This window comes from Sparus aurata, chromosome 21 (assembly GCF_900880675.1).
Source record: "Sparus aurata chromosome 21, fSpaAur1.1, whole genome shotgun sequence".
NCBI classification, from domain to species: Eukaryota; Metazoa; Chordata; class Actinopteri; order Spariformes; family Sparidae; genus Sparus; species Sparus aurata.
Genome location: NC_044207.1, coordinates 2,513,373 through 2,526,264, shown reverse-complemented (window position 1 = coordinate 2,526,264; position 12,892 = coordinate 2,513,373). Strand labels below are relative to the sequence as shown.

Below are 12,892 nucleotides of genomic sequence, written 5' to 3'. Positions count from 1 at the left end.
ATCCCAGATCAATCCATCAGTCCTTTGTGCCTAAATCTAACCAACCACGGAAGGCACCACGCAATATAAACCAATCAGAAGCAACGTAAGGCGGGTCTCGGCGTCTCTAACTATCTTTCACACACAACAGCGCCGACATTTAAACAGTGTTGGGAGAGTTCACTTTCTACACGAACTAGTTCAAAGTTCAGTTCACAAATTTTAAAATGAACTAGTTCAGTTCATAGTTCATAATTCAAAATTTTGAACAAAGTTCACAGTTCCAAAAATGAACTAGTTCATAGTTATTTTTTTTTTCAATATGTTGATGCGAGCTATTATTTCTCAAAATTATTGCCACAGCCCATATAGAACCACGGACGGCTATTATTCTATCAGTTTTAACATTGAAACTGCAGCTCTTCGACAATATTCTGCAAAACCGGGTTGTCCAGCTGCGGCTGGGAGATGAAGACGGCGGAGCCGCTACTGTACGCCATTAATGCAATTCGGGTGGTAGAGGATCTGTTTTGGCTCGCCGTCGCCGTGCCATTTTGTGTCGTCTTTTACGTTATGAAAATCAGATTAATGACTGAGCAAGGGATGATAACAGAAGTATTGAGGGAACACGGCACGTAGACGCAGAATATTGTCATTTAACTCAACATATCAATGTGTTATTTTGATACACAAAAACATTTAAAAAATAGGGTCATGTTTTATATCACTTCAAATAACTGTACTGGCTAGAGATTTGTTAACGGTGACGTTTAAGTGCATGTCAGAAAGTGACATACAAATACATTTATTGCAAAAATGACAGATGTATTCTTGAATCCATTTAAATTGTTCATGTTTGATTTGTTTATTGTAAAAAGCAGAAAGTTTGTACATTTTGTCAATAAACCTAATTTGCAATGGCGGTGCGATAATTTTAAGTGCAAATGTCAATCCTACCTGGATCCCCATAAAACAAACTGACACAATTATGGTTTGCTTTCTTCAGAGTCCACAGGACACCGACCACATGTACAGTAAGAGGCCTTACAGCTTTCCACCCAGAGAGCATGTTAATGTGAGTGAAGATTAACCCAAGAGAACAACATGTCCAGTGTTTACAGCTGTGCACTAAGTCATGACTTTGTGTGTCTTGATTAAGGACTATAATGACAGCATGGACTAACATGATGTGGTCACCACAACCAGAGACGTTGGGATCCTGAGTGAAGACGCATGTTTCGACAGGCTTGATGTAAGGACATGCAAAGGGTCAACAAACAACAAATCTTATTTAATATACTTAACCAGAATAATTACGTTTAACATCTGAATGCTGTTTGATCAAATTTTAGGAAAGGGCTCAGCAAGCTGAACACCATAGAAAAGTCACTAGTGACCTTCATGTAACGTTCATCACTCAGGATAACGGTCTACTGCAACATCTTGAAGTGAGTTTGAAAATGGAATTTAAGTCACATAGTGTAACTAATTTTGGTCAAAATATGTTAAATGAATGATTTAAGTGAAACATTTTCTGTTAGCCTAGTGTTCGTACATTTATTTTGAGCATTCTCCTAAGAAATATATATATTTACAGGCGGTCATCGCATGAAAAGTTACATCCTCATGGGCAACATCAAAGGGCAGGGTGATCATTTTCTTTGTGGAGGATGAGCAGCTGGACAGAGTGCTGGGCTTCTTGACAAGCCTGGTTGAAGCACAGACAACCAGATGTCACAATCAAGTGGCATTTGTTATGGATGTGCTTCTGCCAGAGGTAAATTATGAAACTTTTTTATTTATTAGAATAACATTTTGTATAATTGTTATTATTGTCAGTCTTTAACTTATGGTTAATATCTTGTTAACTGCAACATGACAGACAACTTAAATGTCTAAATGAAAGATGTCCTTTTGTTCACCTCATGACATAGGCAACAGTCCATGCCCTTTCAGCTGTCGATGCATTTTCCATTGACAGAGCGACAGAAGTGTATAAATGTGGACTGCAGTATGACTTGAGGTATGCTACATACATAAGGAGAGTGCTAATACCTATAAGTATTGTTTTTTACATTGTTTATGACAGCCTTTCCGTGTGAATTTCCTTTTACTAATCGCTATTTTCTTCCATTTTGTCTCATCAGTGAAAAACGGCTGTTGGCTCATTACATGACAAACAACATGAGCAAGGAGGCTCTACAGCAACTAGGAAAATATGCTGAAAAACTCAGAAGAGCTCTGGACTCTGAGGAGTTTTTGAAGACGCTTTAGTATGTATGTAGGATGAATTAAAAAATAGTCTGTGAAATGATAATGTTTTATTTTATTGCCAATAAAAGTTGTTGCTGGCTAATTCATTTGTCTCAACTTTTGTGTTTTGAGGTAAATATTTTAAAGACCTGTGTATGGTCATATTTATAAATACATAAATACATTTTATTTGTGTCAAAGGGCAAGCAATCTTTTCTGTTAACCCATAAGAAATCATCACCTTAGAGTGATAATTATGGCATCTGATGTAGTAGGCCAAGCTCTGTGACAGTGTGGCTCTTAGAAAAACGGCTGGTGGAAACAACCTATTTTAATTGAAATGACTACTACTAATTATTATTATTATTGTAAATATTTTATTTTATTGAGTTTAAAATAACCTTGTGCACATACATTAGTCACTTATATAAAAAATGAAAAGATGCATGCACCAGATTTAGCAGTCCTATATAATCTTTTATCAGATTAATCTTTTATCCCAATCTTTTAATTTTTTTATTACTTAACTTTCTATTTTTGTACATATTTATTGTTTCAAGCACATTGTTTGCATTGAAAAGCATTTAATGTTGTGAATCAACCGTTAAAGTTGTTAAAAATGATCTGGTTATTGCTTTGTTTCCTTTGTGTTTGCTTTCTAAGTGCTCTGGGCCTCCACAGCCACCGTAGTGTTGTATGGGCGTGTTTTGTAGGGGGCGTGTTTTGTAATGGGTGTGGTTTGTAGCGGCTCTGGCTTGGCTGCGGCTGCAGCTAGACCCTTCTTGTTCGTTTGGTATGCAGCTGTTTCCGTCTGAAATAGTTAAGTTTCGTTTTGATCGAAAGTAAAGTGAGTTACACAAACCTCTCGTCCAACGTCGTTTTTATACACAACAGCCAGACTGGGTGTTTTTCCGCTACATCAAAGCCTGTTCACGGTGTGTTTTAGCCGGTTTTCGCCTGGAAGGCTCGATGGAAATCTGGCACTCTCTTGAACGAAGTTAAACTGTGAGAACGCGCCGTTCACAAACGCCAGAATGAACGCGTTCACAATAACGTTCATCAGGCAGAATACAGTACGTTCAGTTCACGTTCGCCCAAAATATGAACGAGTTCATGAACGAGCGTTCATTGAACGCGTTTATTTATTTTTAAGTCAAGTGAGACACTGACACTGCACGTTTTTCTTCTTCGCCTTGTTCACGTACTGTGCTGCTTTCTGTCAGTCAGTATCACATTGATGATCGCCATGGCTCCGGTGCAGCAAACAAATAAAAAGTACGACTTGAAATTCAAACTTTCTGTTGTAAAATATGGGAGAAGCAGCCGCTAGACGTTTCTCTGTCGACCCCAAGAGAGTGAGAGAAACTGAGCTTCAGCGTCTGTCCGAGGAGGACAGCAACAGGGCCAAGCTGCCTGGTGGAGGGAGGAAGAAGGCTAGAGAGGAGCCTGAGATAAACATGCGGGAATGAGTTATCAGCAAACGGCCACGCCACGAGAGAGTGTCCCACAAAATGATTAGGGAGAAACAAATGTCCGCCACCGTGAGTGACAGCAGAGATGAGGAATTTGCAGCGAGTGCTGGTTGGATAAATTTTTCCTCCGCCGCAACAACTTCACTGGCAGAAGACAACTATTGCCCAGAGGGATGCCGGAGAATTCACAGAGAAGCTGGAGAAGTTTGTGACATTTTCATCCCGGATTATTGAGAGGAAGGAATTAAACGCCTGTCCCAAATTTCCGTCTGGTCCCAAATAAACGCCTGGTCTGTTCAGTGATTGAAACAAATAAACCCCCCGACTATTATTTGGTATTTTACGGTATGATAATTCTCCCGGTCGGAGAGAGAGACATGCAGCACAGTGCTCAGCTGCAGACACATCAGAGAGGTGATGAGATGCGACTAATCATGACTGACAGGCATCAAGGCCACTCAGTGTTACCTTACCGACCCACCCCCAGATATTTCATTCACCAAAACAGAGCCTGTGGCAATTCTGGACAGCTGTAATATTTGGTAATGCGTCGTGAAGGTCTTAAATTTAAATTTTTATGGTCTTAAAATGTCTTAAAAAGTTCTTAAATTTGACTTACTGAAACCTGCAAGAACCCTGATAAATGTATTTTGTCAAAAATACTAATTTCTGGTTAATTAAGACTAGCATTAGAAGGCCACAGTGCAGGGAGAGCCGCTGGCATGGAGGTGAGGACATCAATCTTAAGGAATAAATCGATGTTAAAAAAGGCCAATTTTTTTTCGCCGAACGCATCGTATGACTAAAGTCTCACTCTTGTGATTTCCTGAAACTTGGCAGCCCTGTACAATAAGCAGAATACATTCCTCATCATATCACAAAACTGATTGTTGGATAAGCTCTTAAAGCACATTAATTCCAGTGGTTCAAGAATTTGGGTTATATCTTGAGTCACGTCAGCACTAAAGCCATTTGTTTGCTTGCACTAGTCCATTTGGAGCAATCCCAATGAGATCAGAGCATTAGAAACACTCAATCTTTCAATGTATTTAGCCCTGTAAATATCTTTGTATCAGTCTTCACATGTGTTTCTGTTTCTCATTACAGCTTAGTGGCTTATTTTCACAAGTCTTTTCAGACCTGTTTTGAATTCTGTGCATTACAGAGCACAGTTTCAAAATGAGATATAGCTTTTAACTCATGTGTTTGTCTGAAAGATCAAGTTTTGCTCAGAGCTGTGTACTTGGTGTAACTATCTGTTACGTGCCCAGCAGGGGCAGAGGGTTTGTTTTCTTTCTCCCTCTCCTCTCTGTCTCTCCCTCCCCTAGTTGTCCTTCAGGTGCTGACAAGGTGATGAGCTGCACCTGAGAGGCTGTGAAGCCACTGTCCCCTTTTGTGTTAATTTCTGGAGTGGCCAATCACCTGACTGGAGGCCCAATAAAAGGGAGCCTGGCTGAGGAGCTCACACTCTCTTGTTTTGCATTTGGTCCTCACATTATACAGATGCTCTGGCAGACTTGGTTTTGTTTTGGATTTTTAAAGGTATGTGATGAGAGAAGGGAGTTAGGTAAGTTGGGGTGCCCTACAGCCCTAGACATGTCATCATGTAGTAAACTCTGTCTAAAAACACTAGTTTAGCTGTGGATGGATGCCACTCGTGTATCGTTTTGACAGTTGTTTTGAACAATCTTTTTTTAGAGAAGACAGAGGTTTTTGTTTGTGTTTTGACTCAAAAGTAGTATAGGCCTTATTTTGTTTTATTGGTTTCATTGCTTTGGCGCTCCACCTCCCTCCTTTCCTTCCCCACATTTTGCAAACCAAGTTGTGGGTTAAGTACATCCTCATTAAAGCATTTTTCTTTAATTGTTAACATTGTCTTGTCTGAATCCTTGGTTTGTCGCGTAGTCGTTCCCTATTCCCCCTGGACAATAGCAAAGGGACGTAACAATAACATTTATTTTTATTACAACTGAAATCGTTGGCTCAGTGACTGAGCAAAACTGTGAAGCTGTTGTTAAAAGTTCACCTTGAGTTGAGATTACCTGGTAACACATGAAGTCCTCATGGCGACCACAGCAATAGAGCATTATGGGGACCTTCGTAAGAAATATTATGTATTTATAATGCTGACTCATTTACACACAATGCATTCTGATATACTATCGCAACAGTCATTAAACATGTATATTGCACTATGACTACCTTTCTTCCATTTACCTCACTCCAACACTCTTCATGCTTTATTGGAGATTTTATCCTGTCATCCAGAAAAAGATTTCTGAATAAGTTCTACGAATAAAGTTTATTATGATTACACATTTTTAACTTTTGTTTTTAGGTTCTCGGGCTCATACAGTGCCTTGCAAAAGTATACACCCCCTTTAAACTTTCCAAATTTTGTCACGTTTACAACCACAAACGTAATATATTTTCTTGGGATTTTATGTGATAGACCAACACAAAGTGGAGCACAATTGTGGAGTGGAAGGAAAATGATACATGGTTTTAAAACATTTTTAAAAATAAAAACCTGAAAAGTGTGGTGTGCAAAAGTATTCACCCCCCTTTACACTGATATGCTTAAATAAAATCCAGTGCAACCAGTTGCCTTCAGAAGTCACCTTATTAGTTAATGGGGTCCACTTGTGTGTAATCTAATTTTAGTGTAAATACAGCTATTTTGTGAAAGCCTCAGAGGTTTGTTAGAGAATATTAGTGAACAAACAGCATCATGAAGCCCAAGGAACATACCAGACAGGTCATGGATAAAGTTGTAGAGAAGTTTAAAGCATGGTTAGGAAATGGAAAAAATATCCCAAGCTTTGAACATCTCATGAAGCACTGTTCAATCCATCACCTGAAAATGGAAACAGTATGGCAAAACTGCAAACCTACCAAGACATGGCCGTCCACCTAAACTGACAGGCTGGGCAAGGAGAGCATTGATCAGAGAAGCAGCCAAGAGGCCCATGATAACTCTGGAGGAGCTGCAGAGATCCACAGCTCAGGTGGGAGAATCTGTCCACAGGACAACTATTAGTCATGCACTCCACAAATCAGGCAAATACAAGCCATGTGGGGGGCACAACAAACATGTGGAGGAAGGTGTTCTGGTTCGATGAGACCAAAATTTAAGTTTTTGGCCTAAATGCAAAACCCTTTGTGTGGAGATGCTTTTCTTCAGGAGGGACAGGGAAGCTGGTCTGAGTTGATGAGAAGATGGATGGAGCCAAATACAGGACAATCTTGGAAGAAAACCTGTTCGAGTCTGCAAAAGACTTGAGACTTGGGGCTGAGTTTCACCTTTCAGCAGGACAAGCCTAAACATACAGCCAGAGCTACAATGGAATGGTTTAGATCAAAGCATAAAATGGCCCAGTCAAAGTCCAGACCTAAATCCAATTGAGAATCTCTGGCAAGACTTGAAAATTGCTGTTCACAGACACTCTCCATCCAATCAGACTAAGCTTGAGGTATTTTGCAAGGAAGAATGGGCAAATATTTCAGTCTCTATATGTGCATCGCTGGTAGAGACTTTCCCCAAAAGACTTGCAGCTGTCATTGCAGCAAAAGGTGGTTCTACAAAGTATTGACCTGGGGGTGAATACTTTTGCATGCCACACTTTTTGTTTTTTTATTTTTAAAAATGTTTTAAAACCATGTGTCATTTTCCTTCCACTTCACAATCATGCACCACCTTGTGTTGGTCTATCACATAAAATCCAATAAAATACATTTACATTTATTTACATTCCACATTTTGTGGAAAAGTTCAAGGGGGGTGAATACTTTTGCAAGCCACTGTACACACCAAAACGAACCAGCAGCGACAAAAGACGATTATTGAGTAGCTGCACGTCGCCTGTGTCTCAAAGAGTTGCACTTAAACACACCACAAAGACTATGGCCGACAGACAACTAGCTAGTTTGTTCTGCAGCTGTGTGACAGGAAAAACTCTGGGAACTGGAGGACTGAGGACTGCAGATACACAAACTGGTGTTATGATAAAACAGCCTTTGCCTGTCATTCTCACACCACTCTTATATACCATGCTTATATAGCCACTCCATACCAAGACCCTCTCTGATCTAAAGTTGCTAACGGCCAGTGTTGGTCACGTTACTTTTAAATAGTAATAGTTATAGTTAATAGTTACTTCTCCCAAAAAGTGAGTTAGTAACGGAATTACTCCAATATAAAAGTAATTAGTTACCAGGAAAAGTAACTCTTGCGTTACTTTCTTTTCTTCCCCTTTTGAGCTCGGCATTGATTTTAATGTACTCTGCATCTATGTATTTAGAAAATGTCTTCCTGCATGGCAGACCGGCTCCTGCTCTCCCTGGTATTTAGCCAATGAAGGAGTCTGGGTCAGCTGTTGATAACAGGAGCATGTTCTCAACAACATAGCTGCCTACCATTGCATTCAGTTCAGTCTGTGTCACAAGTTTTAGTGAAGCTGGAGCAGAAACATCCAGCTTTAGCTGCTTGGACAGCTCCGTGTCCTTCTGTGTTAGCGGAGCTCACGTTAGCCACACCTGCTGTCATCATCAACAGTGTCAACAACGCTGTTTTTGGCCACTAGTGTTGTAGAAGCGCGTGCAGTTGAGAGATGCTTCATTAGATTAGAGTTGCTTAAAACGGACGTGGACAAAGGAGGTTAAAGTAGTGTCTGTACTTTCACTTTGAAAACGTAAACTTTCCCTCTGGACTCGCAATTGCTGCAGCTCACCTCTACTAGTTTGTGTGTGCGAGGCTGTGTGGTTTGTGTGTAAACTGAACACAGCCTCTGATTGGCTTACGAACTCTTACTCTACCTTAGAGAGCCAATCATCACCTCTGTGGTTGTCCCGCCCCTCCCTCCTGCCTCACCGGAGAAATATAAAGCAGCCCTGCTGCTCCGGTGGCTGAGAGCCGAGTCGGATGACAACAGCTTCAATGAGAAACTTCAATTTGTAACGCACCACATTTTATAGTCGGTAACGGCGTTGTAACGATGGGAAAAGTAATTCATTAGATTACTCCGTTACTGAAAAAATAACGCCGTTAATAACACCGTTATACTTAAACGCCGTTACTCCCAACACTGCTAACAGCACTTCTGAATAGGTGGAGGTGGAAAATATGAAGAAACCAAACTAAATGGGCGAAATTATGGGTACTACAGCAACAGGCTCAAAGGGCTTTCCCTTATTTTTTTTTTTTGTCTTCTCTCACATCCATTTGGTCAGCTGAACAGCCAATCAGAGCGATCCCTTGCACCTGGACTAGTGCCAGCGGTGCACAAAATAACTAAAGCCACAGATGCTCACCGACTGCCCCAAAATTAGATGACAGCTGACTGCCAGCCTGATGTGTCAGGACCCTCAGTGGAGAGCTGCTAGTATGAAGACAGACATAACAACGAGGCGTGACAGAGAGATCTAACAAGCAACAAGAATCCCCCGGTGAAACTGAAGTAGGATGCAGTTGTATGATCCATCCTAACCTGCATCAGACGGGGCTGTCCTCCTGCACTGAGCGGCCTGCAGGGAATGGTAGTCTTCTCCGCCACTCTCAGCCACTTTTCTCTCACTGACCCACCCCCATCCATAATGCTGTCCTCTGATTCGCTCTCCTGATCCCTGCTGGTGAGGTTTTCCTCCTCAGGAATGTGAACCAGCTGGGAGGAACCAGGCCTTGACTGGATAGACACTCTAGCCCCACCAGCCAATCCGGTGCTGCCATTAAGGGCCAGGTGATTATGACTGGCCATGGGAACTGAGCTTGCTGCCAGTTTCATGTACTGAACTGGGATGGGGACCCCAGAACGCAGCTCTGTCTCCTGACCAGTGACTGAAGGCAGGTGTGTTCCTCCGCGGAGCTCTGCCTCCAGGCCCATGGCAGAAGGCTCAGAGGAGCAGCGCAGCTCCATGTTCCTCTGCGGAGATGAGGAAGATGTTGGTCTTATTCCATCCATCACCTGAAGGGACAGCTTCCTGTTGTCATTCTTATTCTTCCATTGGCTGAGCAGCTGTTTGGATCGGGTTGAGTCCATTGATGCGTGGATGGAGGCGTGACGTCGAGGAATTCGGCCCTCGTCAAATGAGGAGCCTCCGTGGGACCTAAAGTAAGAGGCAAAGAAACAGAATGAGAAACAAGATGGAGACTGTTGCAGAGTGAATGTGTTATCACAGCTGTGTTAGAGGGGCTGCGCCCCGGAATCTTTATTAGTAGGAACTGTTGTGTCCAAGTGGCTGTTCCACCCGACTGGTTAATGTGTGTACGTAGCTGCAAAGGTGAATAAAGAGCACAAACAGACAGTCTGCGTGCATTATTGTTATTTCAAGACACCCCTAAGGTTATCACAGATACTAAAGAGACATTCTGTATTTTTAATAAAGTGACTCATGCTGTCATTTGCTTGTACCTAGCCAGCTTACCAGTACGCTAATCACAATGTGATTAGCTGAAATTAACAACAAGCACACCAGAAGATAAGTACAGAGCCCAGTGGATGTCACAGGGAAAAATGTATCAATCATTTGGGCACATATATTAATAGTGGTGCTATCCAATAAATAAAATGTTCTCTCAGTTTCATGATCTGAGAACACAAATGACTCATTTGCGCTCTCAAATGAACAAATTGTTTTTTACATTAATAATTTGTCCACACAAATAACCATTTGGTGACCTTTTACTCCTTCGAAGCAGAGGAGGGCTTTCTGGCACAACTTTTACCAAAGTGCACGGAGGACTTCACTGTTCACTTCACTTCACTGTCATCATGGCCATCATCCCATCACCCATCAATCGTATTCAAAAAAGGTGAAAAAAAGTATAAATATGACAACCAATCATATACATCCACTCATATCAGCCATTACAGATGTGGTTGACCAGTTGTTGTCCTGGACTGATGGAGAGAAGAGGAGAGTGACAGATAAGTGACATAATATTTATGATGCTCTCTCTCTGACAGGAGGCAGCACTCCGTGAGGCCGGTGCTTTGTTTTCGTATTTTTCCTTTTCTTTGTTTTTCTTCTCTTTTTCTTTTTTTTCCCCCCTATTTTCCTTTATTTGGTGGCAGGGTTTGAGTGAGCAGTTAAGGAGTTTGATCCTTTTGTTTTTTCAGTGCGGTGGTGGCGATGGCCACTGCAGCTGGGGAGGTGGAGGTGAGTTTACCCTGCGAAGCGGCATCAGGTGTGTGCCAGATGCCGATGCCCCGGTGAAGGACGTGGCTGTTGGCTGTCGGCTGTTGGCAAACAGGTAGGCTGCCAAAATCTGGGTTATGCTTCACGGATGAACAAGCCGGTCTCTCTGGAGTGTAGAAGCAGAGATTTGAAGCACGTGTTATCATTGAGGCGGCAAGTGCTGATGTATCTGAGATCTCTTGAACAGATGCTAAATGTCCGCTTCTATGAAACATGGCGAAAGTGCTTATACTGTGTATGCGACGTCCGAGAGCCTGGGTTGTTTTGAGTGTGGGGAGATCGGTCATAAGAGGATGGCCTGCCCCAGGAGGGAGAAAGACGCTACGGTGACTGAGGACAGTAACACTGCAGGTCAGTCTTCTGATGGAGCTCAGAAGAGTCAGGGGCCTGTAGTGGGCGGAGGACAGGTGAGACGGCAGTCTGCAGTGGGAGGACAGGTGTGAGGATGATCAGGGGGAGCAGTAGGGCTGCACGATATCGGAAAAAACTGACATTGCGATTTTTTTTAACCCTGCGATATATATTGCCATATGAAAAAATACAAGAATTTTCATCAGATGACCTGAATTGCACTTTATGTTATGCTGCATTTCAAAATGATAAGCATTTATATTTCATATGAGCTCATTCATGCGTGCTTGCGCCCTCCCAGAACTCCCATTCCCCAGCTGGCTTACTTTCATTTATACTTACTTTCACACACGTCCCAGACTGACACCCCATATGCACCACCACACTCACTAACGCATACAGTAGGCTACATGCATCCACACATAATTGAAAGCATTCTGAAAGACTGGGTATGTATTATCAACAATTTACTATAAGCAACTCAATTTATCAAAAGTAACAATATATTATAAGCAACACAATTTATTATAAGTAACAATATAGTATAAGCAACATTCAATCATCAGTATCAGCATCCCTAGAAATAACGCACAATAATATACTGCAGTATACACCTCCAACAAGAGACCACCATCAAAAAGCCACAAATAATGCTCAGAACAGCACCAAACATCAGCAACAGTGCAAATAGGGTCTCAGCACAGTCAGTTTTCTGAGGTTGCTAAAACTACGAGCTAGGCGTCTGCTACCTTGATCCCACTCGGTGTCACGTGTGTTAGACCATGAATTAAACTTACACTGGAATATCCCTTTAAGTTTTGCAATTTTGTGTCTTGTTGTATTTTATCAGATGCAAAAAAACAACAACATGATATCCGCATCGGCCACTGAAAAACCCATATCGGGTACTCTTTAAGATGGCCATGAATTAACTATACTGTCATTCGCATATAGCAATTGACTTTATGAATTTCAATTGTTTTTATCAGGGCTTTGCATGTTGGCTGATATTTACCTAACTTTCTGTCCCTCCAGTCTAACCAAGGATGCCTGTTTTTAAATCCCTAGCTTGACTCTCAGTCTACAAGGCTGGCCAGTTCTCACGTAAAAGAAACAAGGAGATATACAGTGGGATGAGAGCATTGTATTTTGTTGACTAACGTTAGTGGACACACACACACACACACACACACACCTGCCACTGTGGCTCTTAAATTCTAAAATCTACCAGCCACTCAACATTTTTACCAGCCACTTTTATATTAAAGCATTGATTTGTACAGTACAATACCTAGAAACATATTTTTCTTGTACGTGGCATGCATATAGTAGTTCCCAATCAGTAGCCTACTTGTTACAGTTGATTATTCAGTAATTATGTGATACCAATGAAAGATTACAGGGTTGAGACTATTCAAGGGTCATCTACTAAGCCGTGAAATAACAGGAAATGAAGTCTGAATAGACAAAGTGGTTCAAAATGAAGGTGAGATGGTTAGAAATCGATATAAATTTTTCCCTGCAACTTACTGGAATTTCCAAATTTCTAATTATTCCATATGTTCAACTGTGCTGGACCCACACAAAGGAAGTGGAAGTTGCATCATTAGGTGATTAGGAGGTTAGTAACATATAACAATATC

The 12,892-nt window shown here is 41.5% G+C and overlaps 1 protein-coding gene and 1 long non-coding RNA gene across 4 annotated transcripts in view; one reads left to right on the top strand and one right to left on the bottom strand.

The window, feature by feature from the left end:
- Positions 1 to 12,892, bottom strand: part of LOC115572876 (phospholipid phosphatase-related protein type 4-like) — a 168,819-nt gene that overhangs the window by 11,844 nt on the left and 144,083 nt on the right. For all 3 annotated transcript variants that reach the window (XM_030403348.1, XM_030403346.1, XM_030403347.1), the window contains one exon: positions 9,191 to 9,806. In XM_030403348.1, the coding sequence (XP_030259208.1) occupies positions 9,191 to 9,806 (616 nt within the window). The remainder of the gene's footprint in view (positions 1 to 9,190; positions 9,807 to 12,892) is intronic.
- On the top strand, positions 1,290 to 2,339 carry LOC115572889 (uncharacterized). Its single transcript, XR_003982173.1, has 4 exons — positions 1,290 to 1,427; positions 1,577 to 1,756; positions 1,914 to 2,002; positions 2,127 to 2,339. It is a non-coding gene; the product is annotated as an uncharacterized LOC115572889 (long non-coding RNA).